Source organism: Oncorhynchus kisutch, linkage group LG12, assembly GCF_002021735.2.
Source record: "Oncorhynchus kisutch isolate 150728-3 linkage group LG12, Okis_V2, whole genome shotgun sequence".
Classification (NCBI taxonomy): domain Eukaryota; kingdom Metazoa; phylum Chordata; class Actinopteri; order Salmoniformes; family Salmonidae; genus Oncorhynchus; species Oncorhynchus kisutch.
Window position 1 is genome coordinate 793548 of NC_034185.2, and position 27113 is coordinate 820660.

Genomic DNA, 27113 nt, shown 5'->3' on the forward strand with positions numbered 1-27113 from the left:
CAGTATGTAGAATGTAGGGGTCATTATGTAGAATGTAGGGGTCAGTAGGGGTCAGTAAATAGAATGTAGGGGTCAGTGTGTAGGGGTAAGAATGTAGGGTTCAGTATGTAGGGGTCAGAATGTAGGGTTCAGTATGTAGGGGTCAGTATGTAGGGGTCAGAATGTAGGGGTCAGTATGTAGAATGTAGGGGTCAGTATGTAGAATATAGGGGTCAGTATGTAGGGGTCAGAATGTAGGGGTCAGTATGTAGTGGTCAGTATATAGAATGTAGGGGTCAGTATGTAGAATGTTGGGGTCAGTATGTAGTATGTAGGGGGTCAGTATGTAGAATGTAGGGGTCCTTATCTAGAATGTAGGAGTCAGTATGTAGTATGTAGGGGTCATTATGTAGAATATAGGGGTCATTATGTAGTATGTAGGGGTCAGTATGTAGTATATAGGGGTCATTATGTAGTATGTAGGGGTCAGTATGTAGTATGTAAGGGTCAGTATATAGGGGTCAGTATGTAGGGTTCATTTTGTAGTATGTAGGGGTCAGTATGTAGTATGTAGGGGTCAGTATATAGGGGTCAGTATGTAGTATGTAGGGGTCATTATGTAGTATGTAGGGGTCAGTATGTAGTATGTAGGGGTCATTATGTAGAATGAAGGGGTCATAATGTAGTATGTAGGGGTCAGTATATATAATGTAGAGGTCAGTATGTAGAATGTTGGGGTCAGTATGTAGTATGTTGGGGTCAGTATGTAGGGGTCAGTATATAGGGGTCAGTATGTAGTATGTTGGGGTCAGTATGTAGTATGTAGGGGTCAGTATGTAGTATGTAGTGGTCATTATGTAGTATGTAGGGGTCAGTATGTAGTATGTAGGGGTCATTATGTAGAATGAAGGGGTCATAATGTAGGGGTCAGAATGTAGGGGTCAGTATGTAGAATGTAGGGCTCAGTATGTAGAATGTAGGGCTCAGTATGTAGGGGTCAGAATGTAGGGGTCAGTATGTAGAATTTAGGGGTCAGTATGTAGGGATCAGTATGTAGTGGTCAGTATGTATTGGTCAGTATATAGAATGTAGGGGTCAGTATGTAGAATGTTGGGGTCAGTATGTAGTATGTAGGGGGTCAGTATGTAGAATGTAGGGGTCATTATCTAGAATGTAGGAGTCAGTATGTAGTATGTAGGGGTCATTATGTAGAATCTAGGGGTCATTATGTAGTATGTAGGGGTCAGTATGTATTATATAGGGGTCATTATGTAGTATGTAGGGGTCAGTATGTAGTATGTAAGGGTCAGTATATAGGGGTCAGTATGTAGGGTTCATTTTGTAGTATGTAGGGGTCAGTATGTAGTATGTAGGGGTCAGTATATAGGGGTCAGTATGTAGTATGTAGGGGTCATTATGTAGTATGTAGGGGTCAGTATGTAGTATGTAGGGGTCATTATGTAGAATGAAGTGGTCATAATGTAGTATGTAGGGGTCAGTGTATAGAATGTAGAGGTCAGTATGTAGAATGTTGGGGTCAGTATGTAGAATATATGGGTCAGTGTTTAGAATGTAGGGGTCAGTGTGTAGAATGTAGGGGTCAGTATGTAGAATTTATGGGTCAGTATGTAGAATGTAGGGGTCAGTATGTAGTATGTAGGGGTCCGTGTGTAGAATGTAGGGGTCAGTATGTAGAATGTAGGGTTCAGTATGTTGGAGTCAGTATGTAGAATGTAAGGGTTAGTATGTAGTATGTAGGGGTCAGTATATAGATTGTAGGGGTCAGTATGTAGTATGTTGTATATAGGGGTCAGTATGTAGGGGTCAGTAAATAGAATGTAGGGGTCAGTGTGTAGGGGTCAGAATGTAGGGTTCAGTATGTAGGGGTCAGTATGTAGAATTTAGGGGTCAGAATGTAGGGTTCAGTATGTAGGGGTCAGTATGTAGGGGTCAGAATGTAGGGGTCAGTATGTAGAATGTAGGGGTCATTATGTAGAATGTAGGGGTCAGTAGGGGTCAGTAAATAGAATGTAGGGGTCAGTGTGTAGGGGTAAGAATGTAGGGTTCAGTATGTAGGGGTCAGAATGTAGGGTTCAGTATGTAGGGGTCAGTATGTAGGGGTCAGAATGTAGGGGTCAGTATGTAGAATGTAGGGGTCAGTATGTAGAATATAGGGGTCAGTATGTAGGGGTCAGAATGTAGGGGTCAGTATGTAGTGGTCAGTATATAGAATGTAGGGGTCAGTATGTAGAATGTTGGGGTCAGTATGTAGTATGTAGGGGGTCAGTATGTAGAATGTAGGGGTCCTTATCTAGAATGTAGGAGTCAGTATGTAGTATGTAGGGGTCATTATGTAGAATATAGGGGTCATTATGTAGTATGTAGGGGTCAGTATGTAGTATATAGGGGTCATTATGTAGTATGTAGGGGTCAGTATGTAGTATGTAAGGGTCAGTATATAGGGGTCAGTATGTAGTATGTAGTGGTCATTATGTAGTATGTAGGGGTCAGTATGTAGTATGTAGGGGTCATTATGTAGAATGAAGGGGTCATAATGTAGGGGTCAGAATGTAGGGGTCAGTATGTAGAATGTAGGGCTCAGTATGTAGAATGTAGGGCTCAGTATGTAGGGGTCAGAATGTAGGGGTCAGTATGTAGAATTTAGGGGTCAGTATGTAGGGATCAGTATGTAGTGGTCAGTATGTATTGGTCAGTATATAGAATGTAGGGGTCAGTATGTAGAATGTTGGGGTCAGTATGTAGTATGTAGGGGGTCAGTATGTAGAATGTAGGGGTCATTATCTAGAATGTAGGAGTCAGTATGTAGTATGTAGGGGTCATTATGTAGAATCTAGGGGTCATTATGTAGTATGTAGGGGTCAGTATGTATTATATAGGGGTCATTATGTAGTATGTAGGGGTCAGTATGTAGTATGTAAGGGTCAGTATATAGGGGTCAGTATGTAGGGTTCATTTTGTAGTATGTAGGGGTCAGTATGTAGTATGTAGGGGTCAGTATATAGGGGTCAGTATGTAGTATGTAGGGGTCATTATGTAGTATGTAGGGGTCAGTATGTAGTATGTAGGGGTCATTATGTAGAATGAAGTGGTCATAATGTAGTATGTAGGGGTCAGTGTATAGAATGTAGAGGTCAGTATGTAGAATGTTGGGGTCAGTATGTAGAATATATGGGTCAGTGTTTAGAATGTAGGGGTCAGTGTGTAGAATGTAGGGGTCAGTATGTAGAATTTATGGGTCAGTATGTAGAATGTAGGGGTCAGTATGTAGTATGTAGGGGTCCGTGTGTAGAATGTAGGGGTCAGTATGTAGAATGTAGGGTTCAGTATGTTGGAGTCAGTATGTAGAATGTAAGGGTTAGTATGTAGTATGTAGGGGTCAGTATATAGATTGTAGGGGTCAGTATGTAGTATGTTGTATATAGGGGTCAGTATGTAGGGGTCAGTAAATAGAATGTAGGGGTCAGTGTGTAGGGGTCAGAATGTAGGGTTCAGTATGTAGGGGTCAGTATGTAGAATTTAGGGGTCAGATTGTAGGGGTCAGAATGTAGGGTTCAGTATGTAGGGGTCAGTATGTAGGGGTCAGAATGTAGGGGTCAGTATGTAGAATGTAGGGGTCATTATGTAGAATGTAGGGGTCAGTAGGGGTCAGTAAATAGAATGTAGGGGTCAGTGTGTAGGGGTAAGAATGTAGGGTTCAGTATGTAGGGGTCAGAATGTAGGGTTCAGTATGTAGGGGTCAGTATGTAGGGGTCAGAATGTAGGGGTCAGTATGTAGAATGTAGGGGTCAGTATGTAGAATATAGGGGTCAGTATGTAGGGGTCAGAATGTAGGGGTCAGTATGTAGTGGTCAGTATATAGAATGTAGGGGTCAGTATGTAGAATGTTGGGGTCAGTATGTAGTATGTAGGGGGTCAGTATGTAGAATGTAGGGGTCCTTATCTAGAATGTAGGAGTCAGTATGTAGTATGTAGGGGTCATTATGTAGAATATAGGGGTCATTATGTAGTATGTAGGGGTCAGTATGTAGTATATAGGGGTCATTATGTAGTATGTAGGGGTCAGTATGTAGTATGTAAGGGTCAGTATATAGGGGTCAGTATGTAGGGTTCATTTTGTAGTATGTAGGGGTCAGTATGTAGTATGTAGGGGTCAGTATATAGGGGTCAGTATGTAGTATGTAGGGGTCATTATGTAGTATGTAGGGGTCAGTATGTAGTATGTAGGGGTCATTATGTAGAATGAAGGGGTCATAATGTAGTATGTAGGGGTCAGTATATATAATGTAGAGGTCAGTATGTAGAATGTTGGGGTCAGTATGTAGTATGTTGGGGTCAGTATGTAGGGGTCAGTATATAGGGGTCAGTATGTAGTATGTTGGGGTCAGTATGTAGTATGTAGGGGTCAGTATGTAGTATGTAGTGGTCATTATGTAGTATGTAGGGGTCAGTATGTAGTATGTAGGGGTCATTATGTAGAATGAAGGGGTCATAATGTAGTATGTAGGGGTCAGTATATAGAATGTAGAGGTCAGTATGTAGAATGTTGGGGTCAGTATGTAGAATGTATGGGTCATTGTGTAGAATGTAGGGGTCAGTGTGTATAATGTAGAGGTCAGTATGTAGAATGTAGAGGTCAGTATGTAGAATGTTGGGGTCAGTATGTAGAATGTATGGGTCATTATGTAGAATGTAGGGGTCATTATGTAGAATATAGTGGTCAGTATGTAGAATGTAGGGGGTCATTATATAGAATGTAGGGGTCAGTATGTTGAATGTAAGGGTCAGTATGTTGAATGTAGCGATCGTAATCTAGTATGTATGGGTCAGTATACAGGATGTAAGGATCAGTATGAAGTATGTGGTCAGTATGTAGAATGTAGGGGTCGGTATATAGAATGTAGGGGTCAGTATGTTGAATGTAGGGGTCAGTATGTAGTATGTAGGGGTCAGTATGTAGAATGTAAGGGTCAGTATGTAGAATGTAGCGATCGTAATCTAGTATGTTTGGGTCAGTATATAGGATGTAAGGATCAGTATGAAGTATTGGGTCAGTATGTAGAATGTAGGGGTCAGTATGTTGAATCTAGGGGTCAGTAGGTGTCAGTATGTAGTATGTAGGGGTCAGTATGTAGAATGTAGGGGTCAGTATGTAGTATTTAGGGGTCAGTATGTCATAGTCAGGGCTGAACTACAACAGTGTGTGTTTGTTGGAGGCTGACGGTGTGTGTGTGTTGCAGGCTGACGATGTGTGTGTGTGTGTGTGTGTGTGTGTGTGTGCGTGTGTGTGTTGTGGTTGCTAGGCGATGGAGAGCAAGCTGCTGGTTGGAGGGAGGAACATCATGGATCACACCAGCGAACAGCAGAAGACCCTGGAGACACGCAGACAGGAGATCTCTGAGCAGGTACCTCCTATGGACATGATAGTAAAGACAACGATTTTATTGAACATCAACACAACCGTACTGTTTTCATCTGATTAGCTAGTTTTCCATCCAAATGGCGACAGATTTTCATGCAAATATTTTAAAATCTGCATATAAACAATATGAGCATTTTCACACCAAAGATGTTTCCATCATATTGACTTGTTGTGAATAAAATGCTGTGATGACCTAGTAGCAATAACTTACAAGTTAAATGGTTTCCATCGCATTTTCACCTCTACTGATGGTTCTGTCACTACGAATGTTGTGTTATATAGGGAGTGTTCCCTCTAGTACATGCTATATAGGGAGTGTTCCCTCTCTGGTACATGTTATATAGAGAGTGTTCCCTCTCTGGTACATGTTGTGCTATATAGGGAGTGTTCCCTCTCTGGTACATGTTGTGTTATATAGGGAGTGTTCCCTCTCTGGGACATGTTGTGTTATATAGGGAGTGTTCCCTCTCTGGGACTTGTGGTGTTATATAGGGAGTGTTCCCTCTCTGGGACATGTTATATAGGGAGTGTTCCCTCTCTGGTACATGTTGTGCTATATAGGGAGTGTTCCCTCTCTGGTACATGTTGTGTTATATAGGGAGTGTTCCCTCTCTGGTACATGTTGTGTTATATAGGGAGTGTTCCCTCTGTGGTACATGTTGTGTTATATAGGGAGTGTTCCCTCTCTGGGACATGTTATATAGGGAGTGTTCCCTCTCTGGTACATGTTGTGCTATATAGGGAATGTTCCCTCTGTGGTACATGTTGTGTTATATAGGGAGTGTTCCCTCTCTGGGACATGTTGTGTTATATAGGGAGTGTTCCCTCTCTGGGACATGTTGTGTTATACAGGGAGTGTTCCCTCTCTAGTACATGTTGTGTTATACAGGGAGTGTTCCCTCTCTGGTACATGTTGTGTTATATAGGGAGTGTTCCCTCTCTGGTACATGTTGTGTTATATCTCCATCGACGATCTACGGTCCAGAGTCCCAGGGGGCGATCCACGGTCCGGTTCCTCCGGCGACAATCCACGATCCGGAGTCCCCGGTGACGATCCGAGGCGCCACCGAGGCTAGATGCCCACCCGGACCCTCCCCCACAGAGTCAGGTTTTGCAGCCGGAGTCCGGACCTTTGGTGGGGTAGTGTCACGCCCTGACCTTAGAGAACCTTTTATTTCTCTATTTTGGTTAGGTCAGGGTGTGACTAGGGTGGGTAGACTGTTTTTTTTATTTTCTATGTTGGTCTGGTATGGTTCCCAATCAGAGGTAGCTGCCTATCGTCGTCTCTGATTGGGGATCATATTTAGGCAGCGTTTCCCACCTGTTGTTTGTGGGATCTTGATTTTGTATTGTTGCTATTTAGCCCTACAAAGCTGGACGTTTCGTTTGTTACTCTTTCTTGTTTTGTGCCGGTTATCATCAATAAAAATGATTAACCTACCCCACGCTGCATCTTGGTCCGACCATCCTTCCAACAACGATCGTTACAGAGGTGTTAATAAAATTGTGTTTGTGTTGTAGAGAGAAAGGGATGTTGTTAAAGTTGTTTATTTTGTAGAGTCGCAGAAAAAGGAAGGTGTTTAACTTCTAATAAACTAATAAAGTTGTGTTTGTATTATAGAGTCGTAGAGACGAGATGTCAATAAAGTTGTGTTGTAGAGAGAGGGAGATGTTAATAAAGTTGTGTTTATATTATAGAGTCGTAGAGAGAGGGAGATGTTAATAAAGTTGTGTTTGTATTATAGTCGTAGAGAGAGGGAGATGTTAATAAAGTTGTGTTTGTATTGTAGAGAGAGGGAGATGTTAATAAAGTTGTTTGTGTTGTAGAGAGAGGGAGATATTAATAAAGTTGTGTTTGTGTTGTAGAGAGAGGGAGATGTTAATAAAGTTGTGTTTGTGTTGTAGAGAGAGGGAGATGTTAATAAAGTTGTGTTGTAGAGAGAGGGAGATGTTAATAAAGTTGTATTGTAGAGAGAGGGAGATGTTAATAAAGTTGTATTTGTGTTGTAGAGAGAGGGAGATGTTAATAAAGTTGTGTTTGTGTTGTAGAGAGAGGGAGATGTTAATAAAGTTGTGTTGTAGAGAGAGGGAGATGTTAATAAAGTTGTGTTTGTGTTGTAGAGAGAGGGAGATGTTAATAAAGTTGTGTTTGTGTTGTAGAGAGAGGGAGATGTTAATAAACTTGTGTTTGTGTTGTAGAGAGAGGGAGATGTTAATAAAGTTGTGTTTGTATTGTAGAGAGAGGGAGATGTTAATAAAGTTGTGTTTGTGTTGTAGAGAGAGGGAGATGTTAATAAAGTTGTGTTTGTGTTGTAGAGAGAGGGAGATATTAATAAAGTTGTGTTTGTGTTGTAGAGAGAGGGAGATGTTAATAAAGTTGTGTTTGTGTTGTAGAGAGAGGGAGATGTTAATAAAGTTGTGTTGTAGAGAGAGGGAGATGTTAATAAAGTTGTGTTTGTATTGTAGAGAGAGGGAGATGTTAATAAAGTTGTTTGTGTTGTAGAGAGAGGGAGATATTAATAAAGTTGTGTTTGTGTTGTAGAGAGAGGGAGATGTTAATAAAGTTGTGTTTGTGTTGTAGAGAGAGGGAGATGTTAATAAAGTTGTGTTGTAGAGAGAGGGAGATGTTAATAAGTTGTGTTTGTATTGTAGAGAGAGGGAGATGTTAATAAAGTTGTGTTTGTATTGTAGAGAGAGGGAGATGTTAATAAAGTTGTATTTGTGTTGTAGAGAGAGGGAGATGTTAATAAAGTTGTGTTTGTGTTGTAGAGAGAGGGAGATGTTAATAAAGGTGTGTTGTAGAGAGAGGGAGATGTTAATAAAGTTGTGTTTGTGTTGTAGAGAGAGGGAGATGTTAATAAAGTTGTGTTTGTGTTGTAGAGAGAGGGAGATGTTAATAAACTTGTGTTTGTGTTGTAGAGAGAGGGAGATGTTAATAAAGTTGTGTTTGTATTTGTAGAGAGAGGGAGATGTTAATAAAGTTGTGTTTGTGTTGTAGAGAGAGGGAGATGTTAATAAAGTTGTATTTGTATTGTAGAGAGAGGGAGATGTTAATAAAGTTGTGTTTGTGTTTTTGAGAGAGGGAGATGTTAATAAAGTTGTGTTTGTATTGTAGAGAGAGGGAGATATTAATAAAGTTGTGTTGTAGAGAGAGGGAGATGTTAATAAAGTTGTGTTTGTGTTGTAGAGTCGTAGAGAGGGAGATGTTAATAAAGTTGTGTTTGTGTTGTAGAGAGAGGGAGATGTTAATAAAGTTGTGTTGTAGAGAGAGGGAGATGTTAATAAAGTTGTGTTTGCGTTGTAGAGTCATAGAGAGGGAGATGTTAATAAAGTTGTGTTTGTATTATAGAGAGAGGGAGATGTTAATAAAGTTGTGTTTGTGTTGTAGAGAGGGAGATGTTAATAAAGTTGTGTTTGTATTGTAGAGAGAGGGAGATGTTAATAAAGTTGTGTTTGTGTTGTAGAGTCGTAGAGAGGGAGATGTTAATAAAGTTGTGTTTGTGTTGTAGAGAGAGGGAGATGTTAATAAAGTTGTGTTTGTGTTGTAGAGTCGTAGAGAGGGAGATGTTAATAAAGTTGTGTTTGTGTTGTAGAGAGATGGAGATGTTAATAAACTTGTGTTTGTGTTGTAGAGAGAGGGAGATGTTAATAAAGTTGTGTTTGTATTGTAGAGAGAGGGAGATGTTAATAAAGTTGTGTTTGTATTGTAGAGAGAGGGAGATGTTAATAAAGTTGTGTTTGTGTTGTAGAGAGAGGGAGATGTTAATAAAGTTGTGTTTGTGTTGTAGAGAGAGGGAGATGTTGATAAAGTTGTGTTTGTGTTGTAGAGAGAGGGAGATGTTGATAAACCTGTGTTTGTGTTGTAGAGAGAGGGAGATGTTAATAAAGTTGTGTTTGTATTGTAGAGAGAGGGAGATGTTAATAAAGTTGTGTTTGTGTTGTAGAGAGAGGGAGATGTTAATAAAGTTGTGTTTGTGTTGTAGAGAGAGGGAGATGTTGATAAAGTTGTGTTTGTGTTGTAGAGAGAGGGAGATATTAATAAAGTTGTGTTTGTGTTGTAGAGAGACGGAGATGTTAATAAAGTTGTGTTTGTGTTGTAGAGAGAGGGAGATGTTAATAAAGTTGTTTGTATTGTAGAGTCGTAGAGAGGGAGATGTTAATAAAGTTGTGTTTGTGTTGTAGAGAGAGGGAGATGTTAATAAAGTTGTGTTTGTATTGTAGAGAGAGGGAGATGTTAATAAAGTTGTGTTTGTGTTTTTGAGAGAGGGAGATGTTAATAAAGTTGTGTTTGTGTTTTTGAGAAAGGGAGATGTTAATAAAGTTGTGTTTGTGTTGTAGAGTCGTAGAGAGGGAGATGTTAATAAAGTTGTGTTTGTGTTGTAGAGAGAGGGAGATGTTAATAAAGTTGTGTTGTAGAGAGAGGGAGATGTTAATAAAGTTGTGTTTGCGTTGTAGAGTCATAGAGAGGGAGATGTTAATAAAGTTGTGTTTGTATTATAGAGAGAGGGAGATGTTAATAAAGTTGTGTTTGTGTTGTAGAGAGGGAGATGTTAATAAAGTTGTGTTTGTATTGTAGAGAGAGGGAGATGTTAATAAAGTTGTGTTTGTGTTGTAGAGAGAGGGAGATGTTAATAAAGTTGTGTTTGTGTTGTAGAGTCGTAGAGAGGGAGATGTTAATAAAGTTGTGTTTGTGTTGTAGAGAGAGGGAGATGTTAATAAAGTTGTGTTTGTATTGTAGAGTCGTAGAGAGGAAGATGTTAATAAAGTTGTGTTTGTATTGTAGAGAGAGGGAGATGTTAATAAAGTTGTGTTTGTATTGTAGAGAGAGGGAGATGTTAATAAAGTTGTGTTTGTGTTGTAGAGAGAGGGAGGGAGATGTTAATAAAGTTGTGTTTGTGTTGTAGAGAGAGGGAGATGTTAATAAAGTTGTGTTTGTATTGTAGAGAGAGGGAGATGTTAATAAAGTTGTGTTTGTATTGTAGAGAGAGGGAGATGTTAATAAAGTTGTGTTTGTGTTGTAGAGAGAGGGAGATGTTAATAAAGTTGTGTTGTAGAGAGAGGGAGATGTTAATAAAGTTGTGTTTGTGTTGTAGAGAGAGGGAGATGTTAATAAAGTTGTTTGTGTTGTAGAGTCGTAGAGAGGGAGATGTTAATAAAGTTGTGTTTGTGTTGTAGAGAGAGGGAGATGTTAATAAAGTTGTGTTTGTATTGTAGAGTCGTAGAGAGGAAGATGTTAATAAAGTTGTGTTTGTATTGTAGAGAGAGGGAGATGTTAATAAAGTTGTGTTTGTATTGTAGAGAGAGGGAGATGTTAATAAAGTTGTGTTTGTATTGAGAGTCGTAGAGAGAGGGAGATGTTAATAAAGTTGTGTTTGTGTTGTAGAGAGAGGGAGATGTTAATAAAGTTGTGTTTGTATTGTAGAGCCGTAGAGAGAGGGAGATGTTAATAAAGTCGCGTTTGTGTTGTAGAGAGAGGGAGATGTTAATAAAGTTGTATTTGTGTTGTAGAGAGAGGGAGATGTTAATAAGTTGTGTTGTAGAGAGGGAGAGATGTTAATAAGTTGTGTTTGTGTTGTAGAGTCGTAGAGAGGGAGATGTTAATAAAGTTGTTTGTGTTGTAGAGAGAGGGAGATGTTAATAAAGTTGTGTTTGTGTTGTAGAGAGAGGGAGATGTTAATAAAGTTGTGTTTGTGTTGTAGAGAGAGGGAGATGTTAATAAAGTTGTGTTTGTGTTGTAGAGAGAGGGAGATGTTGATAAAGTTGTGTTTGTGTTGTAGAGAGAGGGAGATGTTAATAAAGTTGTGTTTGTGTTGTAGAGAGAGGGAGATGTTGATAAACTTGTGTTTGTGTTGTAGAGAGAGGGAGATGTTGATAAACTTGTGTTTGTGTTGTAGAGAGAGGGAGATGTTAATAAAGTTGTGTTTGTGTTTTTGAGAGAGGGAGATGTTAATAAGTTGTGTTTGTGTTTTTGAGAGAGGGAGATGTAATAAAGTTGTGTTTGTGTTGTAGAGAGAGGGAGATGTTAATAAAGTTGTGTTTGTATTGTAGAGAGAGGGAGATGTTAATAAAGTTGTGTTTGTGTTTTTGAGAGAGGGAGATGTTAATAAAGTTGTGTTTGTGTTTTTGAGAGAGGGAGATGTTAATAAAGTTGTGTTTGTGTTGTAGAGAGAGGGAGATGTTAATAAAGTTGTGTTTGTATTGTAGAGTCGTAGAGAGAGGGAGATGTTAATAAAGTTGCGTTTGTGTTGTAGAGAGAGGGAGATGTTAATAAAGTTGTATTTGTGTTGTAGAGAGGGAGAGATGTTAATAAAGTTGTGTTTGTGTTGTAGAGTCGTAGAGAGGGAGATGTTAATAAAGTTGTTTGTGTTGTAGAGAGAGGGAGATGTTAATAAAGTTGTGTTTGTGTTGTAGAGAGAGGGAGATGTTAATAAAGTTGTGTTTGTGTTGTAGAGAGAGGGAGATGTAATAAAGTTGTGTTTGTGTTGTAGAGAGAGGGAGATGTTGATAAAGTTGTGTTTGTGTTGTAGAGAGAGGGAGATGTTAATAAAGTTGTGTTTGTGTTGTAGAGAGAGGGAGATGTTGATAAACTTGTGTTTGTGTTGTAGACAGAGGGAGATGTTGATAAACTTGTGTTTGTGTTGTCGAGAGAGGGAGATGTTAATAAAGTTGTGTTTGTGTTTTTGAGAGAGGGAGATGTTAATAAAGTTGTGTTTGTGTTTTTGAGAGAGGGAGATGTTAATAAAGTTGTTTGTGTTTTTGAGAGAGGGAGATGTTAATAAAGTTGTGTTTGTGTTGTAGAGAGAGGGAGATGTTAATAAAGTTGTGTTTGTATTGTAGAGAGAGGGAGATATTAATAAAGTTGTGTTTGTGTTGTAGAGTCGTAGAGAGGGAGATGTTAATAAAGTTGTGTTTGTGTTGTAGAGAGAGGGAGATGTTAATAAAGTTGTGTTGTAGAGAGAGGGAGATGTTAATAAAGTTGTGTTTGCGTTGTAGAGTCATAGAGAGGGAGATGTTAATAAAGTTGTGTTTTTATTATAGAGAGAGGGAGATGTTAATAAAGTTGTGTTTGTGTTGTAGAGTCGTAGAGAGGGAGATGTTAATAAAGTTGTGTTTGTATTGTAGAGAGAGGGAGATGTTAATAAAGTTGTGTTTGTGTTGTAGAGAGAGGGAGATGTTAATAAAGTTGTGTTTGTGTTGTAGAGTCGTAGAGAGGGAGATGTTAATAAAGTTGTGTTTGTGTTGTAGAGAGAGGGAGATGTTAATAAAGTTGTGTTTGTATTGTAGAGTCGTAGAGAGGAAGATGTTAATAAAGTTGTGTTTGTATTGTAGAGAGAGGGAGATGTTAATAAAGTTGTGTTTTGTATTGTAGAGAGAGGGAGATGTTAATAAAGTTGTGTTTGTATTGAGAGTCGTAGAGAGAGGGAGATGTTAATAAAGTTGTGTTTGTGTTGTAGAGAGAGGGAGATGTTAATAAAGTTGTGTTTGTATTGTAGAGTCGTAGAGAGAGGGAGATGTTAATAAAGTTGCGTTTGTGTTGTAGAGAGAGGGAGATGTTAATAAAGTTGTATTTGTGTTGTAGAGAGAGGGAGATGTTAATAAAGCTGTGTTGTAGAGAGAGGGAGAGATGTTAATAAAGTTGTGTTTGTGTTGTAGAGTCGTAGAGAGGGAGATGTTAATAAAGTTGTTTGTGTTGTAGAGAGAGGGAGATGTTAATAAAGTTGTGTTTGTGTTGTAGAGAGAGGGAGATGTTAATAAAGTTGTGTTTGTGTTGTAGAGAGAGGGAGATGTTAATAAAGTTGTGTTTGTGTTGTAGAGAGAGGGAGATGTTGATAAAGTTGTGTTTGTGTTGTAGAGAGAGGGAGATGTTGATAAACTTGTGTTTGTGTTGTAGAGAGAGGGAGATGTTAATAAAGTTGTGTTTGTGTTGTAGAGAGAGGGAGATGTTAATAAAGTTGTGTTTGTATTGTAGAGAGAGGGAGATGTTAATAAAGTTGTGTTTGTGTTTTTGAGAGAGGGAGATGTTAATAAAGTTGTGTTTGTGTTTTTGAGAGAGGGAGATGTTAATAAAGTTGAGTTTGAGTTTTTGAGAGAGGGAGATGTTAATAAAGTTGTGTTTGTGTTTTTGAGAGAGGGAGATGTTAATAAAGTTGTGTTTGTGTTTTTGAGAGAGGGAGATGTTAATAAAGTTGTTTGTGTTTTTGAGAGAGGGAGATGTTAATATTGTGTTTGTATTGTAGAGAGAGGGAGATGTTAATAAAGTTGTGTTTGCGTTGTAGAGTCATAGAGAGGGAGATGTTAATAAAGTTGTGTTTGTATTATAGAGAGAGGGAGATGTTAATAAAGTTGTGTTTGTGTTGTAGAGTCGTAGAGAGGGAGATGTTAATAAAGTTGTGTTTGTGTTGTAGAGAGAGGGAGATGTTAATAAAGTTGTGTTTGTGTTGTAGAGAGAGGGAGATGTTAATAAAGTTGTGTTTGTGTTGTAGAGAGAGGGAGATGTTAATAAAGTTGTGTTTGTGTTGTAGAGAGAGGGAGATGTTAATAAAGTTGTTTGTGTTGTAGAGTCGTAGAGAGGGAGATGTTAATAAAGTTGTGTTTGTGTTGTAGAGAGAGGGAGATGTTAATAAAGTTGTGTTTGTGTTGTAGAGAGAGGGATATGTTAATAAAGTTGTGTTTGTGTTGTAGAGAGAGGGAGATGTTAATAAAGTTGTGTTTGTATTGTAGAGAGAGGGAGATGTTAATAAAGTTGTGTTTGTATTGTAGAGAGAGGGAGATGTTAATAAAGTTGTGTTTGTGTTGTAGAGAGAGGGAGATGTTAATAAAGTTGTGTTGTAGAGAGAGGGAGATGTTAATAAAGTTGTGTTTGTGTTGTAGAGAGAGGGAGATGTTAATAAAGTTGTTTGTGTTGTAGAGTCGTAGAGAGGGAGATGTTAATAAAGTTGTGTTTGTGTTGTAGAGAGAGGGAGATGTTAATAAAGTTGTGTTTGTATTGTAGAGAGAGGGAGATGTTAATAAAGTTGTGTTTGTATTGTAGAGAGAGGGAGATGTTAATAAAGTTGTGTTTGTATTGTAGAGAGAGGGAGATGTTAATAAAGTTGTGTTTGTGTTGTAGAGAGAGGGAGATGTTAATAAAGTTGTGTTTGTGTTGTAGAGTCGTAGAGAGGGAGATGTTAATAAAGTTGTGTTTGTGTTGTAGAGAGAGGGAGATGTTAATAAAGTTGTGTTTGTATTGTAGAGTCGTAGAGAGGGAGATGTTAATAAAGTTGTGTTTGTATTGTAGAGAGAGGGAGATGTTAATAAAGTTGTGTTTGTATTGTATAGAGAGGGAGATGTTAATAAAGTTGTGTTTGTATTGAGAGTCGTAGAGAGAGGGAGATGTTAACAAAGTTGTGTTTGTGTTGTAGAGAGGGGGAGATGTTAATAAAGTTGTGTTTGTATTGTAGAGTCGTAGAGAGAGGGAGATGTTAATAAAGTTGCGTTTGTGTTGTAGAGAGAGGGAGATGTTAATAAAGTTGTATTTGTGTTGTAGAGAGAGGGAGATGTTAATAAAGTTGTGTTGTAGAGAGAGGGAGAGATGTTAATAAAGTTGTGTTTGTGTTGTAGAGTCGTAGAGAGGGAGATGTTAATAAAGTTGTGTTTGTGTTGTAGAGAGAGGGAGATGTTAATAAAGTTGTGTTTGTATTGTAGAGTCGTAGAGAGGGAGATGTTAATAAAGTTGTGTTTGTATTGTAGAGAGAGAGGGAGATGTTAATAAAGTTGTGTTTGTATTGAGAGTCGTAGAGAGAGGGAGATGTTAATAAAGTTGTGGTTGTGTTGTAGAGAGAGGGAGATGTTAATAAAGTTGTGTTTGTGTTGTAGAGAGAGGGAGATGTTAATAAAGTTGCGTTTGTATTATAGAGAGAGGGAGATGTTAATAAAGTTGTGTTGTATTGTAGAGAGAGGGAGATGTTAATAAAGTTGTGTTTGTATTATAGAGAGAGGGAGATGTTAATAAAGTTGTGTTTGTGTTGCAGAGACGTAGAGAGGGAGATGTTAATAAAGTTGTGTTTGTGTTGTAGAGAGAGGGAGATGTTAATAAAGTTGTGTTTGTGTTGTAGAGAGAGGGAGATGTTAATAAAGTTGTGTTGTAGAGAGAGGGAGATGTTAATAAAGTTGTGTTTGTGTTGTAGAGAGAGGGAGATGTTAATAAAGTTGTGTTTGTATTGTAGAGAGAGGGAGATGTTAACAAAGTTGTGTTTGTATTGTAGAGTCGTAGAGAGGGAGATGTTAATAAAGTTGTATTTGTGTTGTAGAGAGAGGGAGATGTTAATAAAGTTGTGTTGTAGAGAGAGGGAGATGTTAATAAAGTTGTGTTTGTGTTGTAGAGAGAGGGAGATGTTAATAAAGTTGTGTTTGTATTATAGAGTCGTAGAGAGAGGGAGATGTTAATAAAGTTGTGTTTGTATTATAGAGTCGTAGAGAGAGGGAGATGTTAATAAAGTTGTGTTTGTATTATAGAGTCGTAGAGAGAGGGAGATGTTAATAAAGTTGTGTTTGTATTGTAGAGTCGTAGAGAGAGGGAGATTCTGCAGCAGGTGATGGTTCAGGATGAAGAGACTCTAGAACTCAGAGAGACATTCTCCTCCCTGCAACAGGAGGTGGAGGCCAAGACCAAGAAGCTCAAGAAGGTGAGACTTAAAACACTGTATTGTTTCTCATTGTTTGTATTATTGTTGAAGTGACAAAAAAAGTTATCTGTTGTAGCTCTATCTATCTGCTGTAGCTCTAAGCAACACTGAAGTGTGTCTGCTCTGTCTGTTGCAGCTCTATGCTAAGCTGCAGCGTGTCTGTTCCGTCTGTTGTAGCTCTATGCTAAGCTGCAGCGTGTCTGTTCTATCTGTTGTAGCTCTATGCTAAGATGCAGTGTGTCTGTTCTGCTGTGTTGTAGCTCTATGCTCAGCTGCAGCGTGTCTGTTCTATCTGTTGTAGCTCTATGCTAAGATGAAGTGTGTCTGTTCCGTTGTGTTGTAGCTCTATGCTAAGATGCAGTGTGTCTGTTCTGCTGTGTTGTAGCTCTATGCTAAGCTGCAGTGTGTCTGTTCTACTGTGTTGTAGCTCTATGCTAAGCTGCAGTGTGTCTGTTCTACTGTGTTGTAGCTCTATGCTAAGCTGCAGTGTGTCTGTTCTACTGTGTTGTAGCTCTATGCTAAGCTGCAGTGTGTGAAGGCTGAGATCCAGGATGTTAATGATGAGCACGTCAGGAGTCGACAGGAGCTGGAGCAGACGCAGAACCAACTCACCAGAGAACTCAAGTTCAAGTAAGTCCAACACACGCGCACACAAAAACACACACACACGCACGTGCACACATACACACACACACACACAAACACGCACGCACACACCCCCACACACAAACACAAGCACACATATATGATGTGATTACAGTCAGCTATTGTTCAAAAGTATATATTCTCTTTCCGGGGTGTGTGTGTATTTGTGTGTGTGTGTATATATAAATGTGTGTGAAGTGTGTGTGTGTGTATATTAGTGTGTGTGAGGTGTGTGTGTGTGTATTAATGTGTGTGTGTGTGTGTGTATATTAATGTGTGTGTGTGTGTATATTAATGTGTGTGTGAGGTGTGTGTGTGTGTGTGTGTGTATATTAATGTGTGTGTGTGTGTGTGTGAGGTGTGTGTGTGTGTATATTAATGTGTGTGTGTGTGTATATTAGTGTGTGTGTGTGTGAGGTGTGTGTGTGTATATTAATGTGTGTGTGTGTGTGTATATTAATGTGTGTGTGTATAGTAATGTGTGTGTGTGTGTGTGTGTGTGTGTGTGTGTATATTAATGTGTGTGTGTGCGTGTGGTGTGTGTATATTAATGTGTGTGTGTGTGTGTATATTAGTGTGTGTGTGTGTGAGGTGTGTGTGTGTGTGTGTCTGAGGTGTATGTGTGTATATTAGTGTGTGTGTGTGTGTGAGGTGTGTGTGTGTGTATATTAATGTGTGTGTGTGTGTGTGTGTGTATATTAATGTGTGTGTGTGCGTGTGGTGTGTGTATATTAATGTGTGTGTGTGTATATTAATGTGTGTGTGAGGTGTGTGTGTGTGTGTATATTAATGTGTGTGCGTGTGTGTGTGCGGTGTGTGTATATTAATGTGTGTGTGTATATATTAATGTGTGTGTGTGTGTGAGTGTGTGTGTGTGTGTGTGTGTGTGTATTAATATGTGTGTGTGTATATTAATGTGTGTGTGTGTGTGAGGTGTGTGTGTGTGTGTATATTAATGTGTGTGTGTGTATATTAGTGTGTGTGTGTGTATATTAATGTGTGTGTGAGTGTATATTAATGTGTGTGTGTGTGTGTGTATATTAATGTGTGTGTGAGGTGTGTGTGTGTGTATATTAATGTGTGTACGTGTGTGTGTGCGGTGTGTGTGTATATTAATGTGTGTGTGTATATATTAATGTGTGTGTGTGTGAGGTGTGTGTGTGTGTATATTCATGTGTGTGTGTGTGTGTGTGTGTGTGTGTGTGTGTATTAATATGTGTGTGTGTGTGTATATTAATGTGTGTGTGTGTGTGTATATTCATGTGTGTGTGTGTGTGAGGTGTGTGTGTGTGTATATTCATGTGTGTGGGAGGTGTGTGTGTGTATATTAATGTGTGTGTGTGTGAGGTGTGTGTGTGTGTATATCAATGTGTGTGTGTGTGTGTGTATATTAGTGTGTGTGTGTGTATATTAATGTGTGTGTGAGGTGTGTGGGTGTGTATATTAATGTGTGTGTGTGTGTATATTAATGTGTGTGTGTGTGTGTGTGTGTGTGTGTATATTCGCGTGTGTGTGTGTGAGGTGTGTGTGTGTATATTAATGTGTGTGTGAGGTGTGTGGGTGTGTATATTAATGTGTGTGTGTGAGGTGGGTGTGTGTATATTAGTGTGTGAGGTGTGTGTGTGTATATTAATGTGTGTGTGTGTGTGTGTATATTCATGTGTGTGTGTGTGTGTGTGTGTGTGGTGTGTGTGTGTATATTAATGTGTGTGTGAGGTGTGTGTGTGTGTATATTAGTGTGTGTGTGTGTGTGTGTATATTAGTGTGTGTGTGTGTGTGTGTATATTAATGTGTGTGTGTGAGGTGTGTGGGTGTGTATATTAATGTGTGTGTGTGAGGTGTGTGTGTGTATATTAGTGTGTGTGTGTATATTAATGTGTGTGTGTGTGTGTATATTCGTGTGTGTATATTCGTGTGTGTGTGTGAGGTGTGTGTGTGTATATTAATGTGTGTGTGAGGTGTGTGTGTGTGTATATTAATGTGTGTGTGTGTGTGTGTGTGTGTATATTCATGTGTGTGTGTGTGTGTGAGGTGTGTGTGTGTGTATATTAATGTGTGTGTGAGGTGTGTGTGTGTGTATATTAGTGTGTGTGTGTGTGTGAGGTGTGTGTGTGTATTAATGTGTGTGTGTGTATATTAGTTTGTGTGTGTGTATATATAATTGTGTGTGTGTGAGGTGTGTGTGTGTGTATGTTAATGTGTGTGTGTGTGTATATTAGTGTGTATGTGTGAGGTGTGTGGGTGTGTATATTAATGTGTGTGTGTGTGTGTGTGTATATTAGTGTGTGTGTGTGTGTGTGTGTGTGTATATTAATGTGTGTGTGTGTGTGTGTGTGTGTGGTGTGTGTGTGTGTGTGTGTGTATATATTAATATGTGTGTGTGTGTGTGTGTATATATTAATATGTGTGTGTGTATATATTAATGTGTGTGTGTGTGTGTATATTAATGTGTGTGTGTGTGTGTATATTAATGTGTGTGTGTGTGTGAGGTGTGTGTGTGTGTATATTAGTGTGTGTGAGGTGTGTGTGTGTGTGTGTATATTAATGTGTGTGTGTGTGTGACGTGTGTGTGTATATTAATGTGTGTGTGTGTGTATATATTAATGTGTGTGAGGTGTGTGTGTGTGTGAGGTGTGTGTGTGTGGATGTTAATGTGTGTGTGTGTGTGTATATTAGTGTGTATGTGTGTGTGTCACGTGTGTGTATATTCGTGTGTGTGTGTGTGTGTGTGTGTGTGTTTGTGTGTGGTGTGTGTGTGTATATTCATGTGTGTGTGTGTGTGTATATTAATGTGTGTGTGAGGTGTGTGTGTGTGTGTATGAATGTGTGTGTGTGTGTGTGAGGTGTGTGTGTGTATTAGTGTGTGTGTGTGTGTGTGTGAGGTGTGTGTGTGTGTATATTAATGTGTGTGTGTGTGTGTATATTAATATTTGTGTGTGTGTGTGAGGTGTGTGTGTGTATATTAATGTGTGTGTGAGGTGTGTGTGTGTGTATATTAATGTGTGTGTGTGTGTGTGTGTGAGGTGTGTGTGTGTGTTTGTATATTAATGTGCGTGTGTGTGTGAGGTGTGTGTGTGTGTATATTAGTGTGTGTTTGTGTGTGAGGTGTGTGTGTGTGTATATTAATGTGTGTGTGTGTATATTAGTGTGTGTGTGTGTATATATTAATGTGTGTGTGTGTGAGGTGTGTGTGTGTATATTAGTGTGTGTGTGTGTGTGTGAGGTGTGTGTGTGTGTATATTAATGTGTGTGTGTGTATATTAGTGTGTGTGTGTGTGTGTGTATATTAATGTGTGTGTGTGTGAGGTGTTTGTATGTGTATATTCATGTGTGTGTGTATGTGTGTGTGTGTGTGTGTGTGTGTGTGTGTGTGTGTGTATATTAATGTGTGTGTGTGTGTGTGTGTGTATGAATGTGTGTGTGTGTGTGTGTGTGAGGTGTGTGTGTGTATATTAATGTGTGTGTGAGGTGTGTGTGTGTATATTAGTGTGTGTGTGTGTGATGTGTGTGTGTATATTAATATGTGTGTGTTTGTGTGAGGTGTGTGTGTGTATATATTAGTGTGTGTGTGTGTGTGAGGTATGTGTGTGTATATTAATGTGTGTGTGTGTGTATATTAATGTGTGTGTGTGTGTGTGTGAGGTGTGTGTGTGCGTATATTAGTGTGGTGTGTGTATATTAATGTGTGTGTGTATATTAATGTGTGTGTGTGTATATTAGTGTGTGTGTGTGTGTATATATTAATGTGTGTGTGTGTGAGGTGTGTGTGTGTATATTAATGTGTGTGTGTGTGTATATTAATGTGTGTGTGTGTGTGTGTGAGGTGTGTGTGTGTATATTAGTGTGTGTGTGTGTGTGTGTGTGTGTGAGGTGTGTGTGTGTGTGTATATTAATGTGTGTGTGTGTGTGTATATTAATGTGTGTGAGGTGTGTGTGTGTATATTAATGTGTGTGTGTGTATATTAATGTGTGTGTGTGTATATTAATGTGTGTGTGTGTATATTAATGTGTGTGTGTGTATATTGATGTGTGTGTGTGTATATTGATGTGTGTGTGTATATTCATGTGTGTGTGTGTGTGTGTGTGTGTGTGTATATTCATGTGTGTGTATATTCATGTGTATATGTGTGTGTATATTAATGTGTGTGTGTGTAGGTATCTGATCATAGAGAACTTCATTCCTCCTGAGGAGAAGAATAAGATCATGAACAGACTGACCCTTGACCCTGAGGAGGAGCAGTGGAAGTTCCAACTCCTCACCCCCTCCGAGAGGTCAGGGTGTGTGTATCTGTATCGAGTGTCTGCGTGTGTGTGTTCATGTGTCTGTCTGTCTGTGTGATTGAACAGCCATGGGTTTGACTATAAACAAATATTTGTCAGTCTGGGCCACGTACACAGGCTCACAGTAGACAGGCTGACAGTAGACAGGCTGACAGTAGACAGGCTAACTGTAGACAGGCTGACAGTAAACAGGCTGACAGTAGACAGGCTAACTGTAGACAGGCTGACAGTAAACAGGCTGACAGTAGACAGGCTGACTGTAGACAGGCTGACAGTAGACAGGCTGACAGTAGACAGGCTGACAGTATACGTGAGTGTATGCGTGAGTGTCCATCTGGGACCTTTTGAATTGTTAGAATACTTCTGTAATATAATATGTGGTATGTTCAATTATATTTTCTATTTTCAATTCTCTCCGTCGGTTCAGTCAGATGAAGAAGAGGCTAGCCTCGGCAGTCGGATACAAACGACCAATCAGCCAGTACGCACGGGTTGCCTTAGCGATGGGCGCCCACTCCAGATACCGGGTAGGAGAGAGTGTGTGATGGAGTGAATGAAAATGGTCAGTAGTCAGCACATATACACCTGGGATATCAACCATTCAAAGTTGTCCCAAACCAAATTTACACGTCGAGGGCAAATTCTTAGGTCGTAAACGATTGTGGGATGTCTTGGCTCCTGGTCCAGTGAGTCTGCTGATTTAACTATGTCTTGGCTCCTGGTCCAGTGAGTCTGCTGATTTAACTTTGTCTTGGCTCCTGGTCCAGTGAGTCTACTGATTTAACTATGTCTTGGCTCCTCGTCCAGTGAGTCTGCTGATTTAACTATGTCTTGGCTCCTCGTCCAGTGAGTCTGCTGATTTAACTATGTCTTGGCTCCTCGTCCAGTGAGTCTGCTGATTTAACTATGTCTTGGCTCCTCGTCCAGTGAGTCTGCTGATTTAACTATGTCTTGGCTCCTGGTCCAGTGAGTCTGCTGATTTAACTATGTCTTGGCTCCTGGTCCAGTGAGTCTGTTGATTTAACTATGTCTTGGCTCCTGGTCCAGTGAGTCTACTGATTTAACTATGTCTTGGCTCCTCGTCCAGTGAGTCTGCTGATTTAACTATGTCTTGGCTCCTCGTCCAGTGAGTCTGCTGATTTAACTATGTCTTGGCTCCTCGTCCAGTGAGTCTGCTGATTGAACTATGTCTTGGCTCCTCGTTCAATGAGGCTGCTGATTTAACTATGTCTTGGCTCCTCGTCCAGTGAGTCTGCTGATTTAACTATGTCTTGGCTCCTCATCCAGTGAGTCTGCTGATTTAACTATGTCTTGGCTCCTCGTCCAGGGAGTCTGCTGATTTAACTATGTCTTGGCTCCTCGTTCAATGAGTCTGCTGATTTAACTATGTCTTGGCTCCTCGTCCAGTGAGTCTGCTGATTTAACTATGTCTTGGCTCCTCGTTCAATGAGGCTGCTGATTTAACTATGTCTTGGCTCCTCGTTCAATGAGTCTGCTGATTTAACTATGTCTTGGCTCCTCGTCCAGTGAGTCTGCTGATTTAACTATGTCTTGGCTCCTCGTTCAATGAGGCTGCTGATTTAACTATGTCTTGGCTCCTCGTTCAATGAGTCTGCTGATTTAACTATTAGTTCGGTCAGATCTGCCTTTATCGTGTAGTGTGGTTGTGTTACGAGCCGATCCAGGTGACTGACCAATAGAAACACGGCTGACACTGAGTATAATACCATTTTTGTGGAATGTTTACATGCTGTGGCAAAATAACGGATAATAATCTTGGATGTAGATCCAAACACGGCTGTAGTTGACGCAGCCTTGACGTTGGCTGATGTATCCTTGCAAACAGAACTGAAACAATCTAGCCAGGTTGATATGAAGATTTTAATTTGGTAACATCGCACAATGTGACGTGATAATGGTAAAGTACTGAATCTGATGTACAGTGTGGGCGTGACCATACAATTCTATGGAAGTGACCTACTGCGAGGTGTTTTGTAGGAGATGATTGGTTGGTAGATTAAGCCGATGTGAGTTTTTTCTCATCTTCTGCATTGGCTAATGAAGGCCCATTTCAGCGCATTGGTCCACCACGCTCTTAGCAAAATGTGCGCTGAAGTGTCTGGGAAGGAGATTAGCAGGTATACCGACCCTGACCCTTGTTAGCCGTGCTAAAACCTGCTACTGTACAGCAAAAATTACCTGACCGCTCTGTTTCCTCGTGTGTTGTGTATGTGTGTAGGCTGAGAACATCCTGTTCTTGGAGCTGGACATGAGTCCTCCCACCACAGTCTCATTGGACCACTGGCCCGCAGAGGTGCGGCCTAACTGTAGCCCCTCTCCCACAGACAACGCTCCCTACAGGGAGAGAGCCACACGCGTCCGCAAGTCACGCTCCTGGTGAGACACACCATAGAGAATGATAGATGCCTCTAGTGGCCACAGGCAATATTAGCATGGCCAGCGTCATTGAGGGCTTCCACCATTTTAATGTAGTCAACTGGGTGGGACTTCATTGGCTGATCCCTCCTGATGACCCTGTTGGAGTCATGTCCAGGTCATCAGGAGGGATCCACCAGTGATGAAGAAGACATTTGACTACTTCAGAATGATCACAGATACTATGATGCCTCACACAGTCTGCTGTCTGGCATGTTCTGCTATTGGCTGTCTATTCTCACCTCTTCACCTGCGTCTCTGCTATATGTCATATCCTGTCCCTGTGTGATTCCATATCCTGTCCCTGTGTGATGCCATATCCTGTCCCTGTGTGATGCCATATTCTGTCCCTGTGTGTGATGTCATATCTTCCTGTTCCAGGTGTCAGGCCCCACGAGCCATCACTTCCTCCTCCTCCACGGTTTCCCTGGCAACCCATTCTACTGCCACGCCCAGTACTGCCCAGTGAATACCGGCCTCTCCCTACCTACCTCTACTCTCTCTCTCTTTCTCTGGTGTACTCTTTACAGCAGCCTGCTAACTCCTCCCCTTTCCTCTCTTGACCAATCAGCTCTCAGGAGTGGGAAACCACTCAACAGTCTTTGCCTATGCTGCCTCATGATTGGTTGATCACTGCCATGGGAGAAGCCAAAACCTGATTGACAGAAACAGATCTACTGCCTCAAGGACTCCACTACCCAGACTACCCTGGGAGAATGAAGGAGAAACCATCCATCTCTCTCTCCTCATTCCTGCAGGAGCTCTGCCTGTCTGTCTGTCTGTCTGTGCATTTTGGCAGCCCAGGGGAGTCAGAAGTGAAACTCAAAATAAATGAAGACAGCAGGAAACTGATTTGTGGTGCTCAAAACAAGGTAGTTATTTAAGAGGTTAGGGGGAAAGGTTCAACTGAAAGGCCTATCAGGTAACTGGTGGGTCACTCTGTGTCCGGCGTGTCGGCTCCTCCGACAGCCTGTGTTAATGAACAAAACAAAATAGAGAGAGAGAGAGAGAGAGAGAGAGCGATGAGTCCGCAGATTCACCCCTTGCTCTCAACTTGCTGCCCGAGAATAGGTCCCCTTCCTTTGGGGCAAAGAACAGGAAGACAGAAACAGGTGAGTCAAACAATGCCTAGTATCTCCTTTGTCGTTGGATCGAAGAGCTTATCATACTCACTGTAGTTCTTCTGAGGACTAGATGTCGTACCCTCTGCCTGTCTGCTCAACCGCCCGCGTCGGCTAGACGTACCCTCTGCCTCAGTGGCAGAACTAGAGTTATATACATGGGATGGCCAAGGCTACTTCAGGGGGTCCATAGAACATAACAGTAAATTTGTGTTTAACCCTAACCTGGCATCTAAGGAGCATGAATGAATCCTATGATTGATGATTAGAGGTAGAAGTGATAATTCACTGAACCCGGAGTTCTTCAATGTGGCAGATAGTGAGGTCCATAAGGGTTACTACACTAGAATTCAATGTGAGGTCCATAAGGGTTACTACACTAGAATTCAATGTGCCAGATAGTGAGGTCCATAAGGGTTAATTCACTAGAATTCAATGTGCCAGATAGTGAGGTCCATAAGGGTTACTTCACTAGAATTCAATGTGGCAGATAGTGAGGTCCATAAGGGTTACTTCACTAGAATTCAATGTGGCAGATAGTGAGGTCCATAAGGGATACTTCACTAGAATTCAATGTGGCAGATAGTGAGGTCCATAAGGGTTACTTCACTAGAATTCAATGTGACAGATAGTGAGGTCCATAAGGGTTACTTCACTAGAATTCTATAACATACTATGAATAGTCAGTGTCTCTACCTCAGAACTGCAGCTCCATTTCTCTCTCTCTCTCACACACACACACACACTGTACTCACATAATGGAGAGACTTGGGTCACTCTGTTTTCATGAATATATAATCTGGGTCTATAAGAAAATTAAGCTCAAGCACCAAGGAGATAAGATAAGATTTGTGTGTTTGTCACGTTCGTTGAATGGAGGAGACCAAGGCGCAGCGTGATGTGAATACATGTTACTTTAAGGAAGACAAAGACCACTAAACAAACTATACAAAAAAAACAAATCGAACGTGAAGCTAAATATTTTTTTTTGAAATAATTTATTACATTCAATACCATTCATACTTTACAAAATCATAATTCTCATTCATTCTTAAATCATGCCATTTTTAACTTACAAAATAAACCACCAACCTCAGGGGAGCATCGTCCCTCCCCGTCATACCTAACCAATACCTTTCCCCATCTCCCCGTCCCTAATCTGTCCCCTTATAAATCTAAATCTATCACTCCCAGCCCTAAACCCCCCTTCCACCTCTCCCGTGCCGCATGCTGCCCCCACTTCCTCTCCTCCCTCTTCATCCTCCCCCTTGAATCTCCTTCCACCCTCCTCACTATCCCTTCCACCCCCCAATCTCTCCCTGTCTTGACCAAGTTCTGCCTGGCCTCCCACAGCCCCCTTTTAAAGAGACTCATGAGAAGCCAGAGCAGAAACCTATCCCTATCCGTTCCCCTCGCTCTCCCTACACCTCTCTCTAACCTGGCCCATGTCAACACAAAATCACATCTTACCAAACCTAACAACACCCGTGCCCTAGCCCATACTACTCCGGCAAAGGCACAGTCCCAGAAGGCATGGCGCACAGTCTCCTCCCTGCCACAAGCAGATCTTGGACAGGTGGGGGATCTCGCCAAACTATGCCGGTACATGATGGAATGTACCGGCAAGCACTTGTGGAGGCTCAACCAATTCAGGTCCTTGAGCCTGTTGTCCAGGCCCCGCGCCTGCACTCCCTCCCATACCACTGCCGAGATGCCCACTACAGGGGCCGGACTCCCTGCCTGTCTGACCTCCTTGTACAGGTGCCTGTGGTCTAAACCTACTCGGGCAACATCAACCTCGGGGTGCGCACGCAGCCACTTGGCCGCATGACCAAAGTGCCATGGCAGCTATTCCGCCCGAGGACCCGTGTTAGACCACACCATTACGCTTCTCGCCTGATACGAGAAGAACACCCGCAGGAGGTAACCGGACGGGTGTATCACTGGATGAGCAGTCCAGCTTGAGGGGGAGATGTGGTACCCCCCTACCTCCCTCCCCGATGGGACAGAGCATGCGCGCCCTGGCGACCCACTCGTACCTGCCACCCCACATGAACTGAAACACAAGCCTCACTAGAGGCCTTCTCAGACAAGCCTGCAATGGGTAGATGTACGCCAAGTACAAAATAGATGGCAATACATCCACTTTTAGTACCAGGACCTTGCCCATAAAAGCCAAAGACCTAGCCTTCCACATTGCTAGCTTCTTCTGTACCACTGCAATACCCATGTTCCAGTTCAGCGTCGCTGAGCCAGAGGTCTCAAAATGGACTTGTCAGGCACAAGTCCTTGCATAGCAGCAAGGAAGTGTCGTCTGCGTACTGCGTCATCTTAACGCGCAGCCCACCGCTTCCAGGGATCAACAAGCCCTCCACCCCTGTGTCTGCCCTAATAGGAGCCCCCAGAGGCTCCATGTACAGAACGAAGAGGAGAGCCGAGAGTGGGCATCCCTGCCTGACCCCAGACGAGAGGTCAAAAACGTCACCTAAGTGACTATTTACACTAACTCGGCACCCCGCTCTGACATATAATGTACTGATCCATCCA

At 41.0% G+C, this 27113-nt stretch overlaps 1 protein-coding gene across 2 annotated transcripts in view; it reads left to right on the forward strand.

The window, feature by feature from the left end:
* LOC109885481 (kinesin-like protein KIF3C) overlaps positions 1-24978 on the forward strand; it is a 41669-nt gene extending 16691 nt beyond the window's left edge. Inside the window, exons 2-8 of one of the 2 annotated variants that reach the window (XM_031836703.1) lie at positions 5301-5402; positions 15961-16083; positions 16595-16713; positions 20884-21000; positions 21437-21536; positions 23249-23406; positions 23827-24978. In XM_031836703.1, the coding sequence (XP_031692563.1) occupies positions 5301-5402; positions 15961-16083; positions 16595-16713; positions 20884-21000; positions 21437-21536; positions 23249-23406; positions 23827-23914 (807 nt within the window). In that variant the 3' untranslated portion in view covers positions 23915-24978. The remainder of the gene's footprint in view (positions 1-5300; positions 5403-15960; positions 16084-16594; positions 16714-20883; positions 21001-21436; positions 21537-23248; positions 23407-23826) is intronic. The other variant, XM_031836702.1, reaches the window with a different exon arrangement.
* The last annotated feature ends 2135 nt before the right edge of the window (positions 24979-27113 follow it).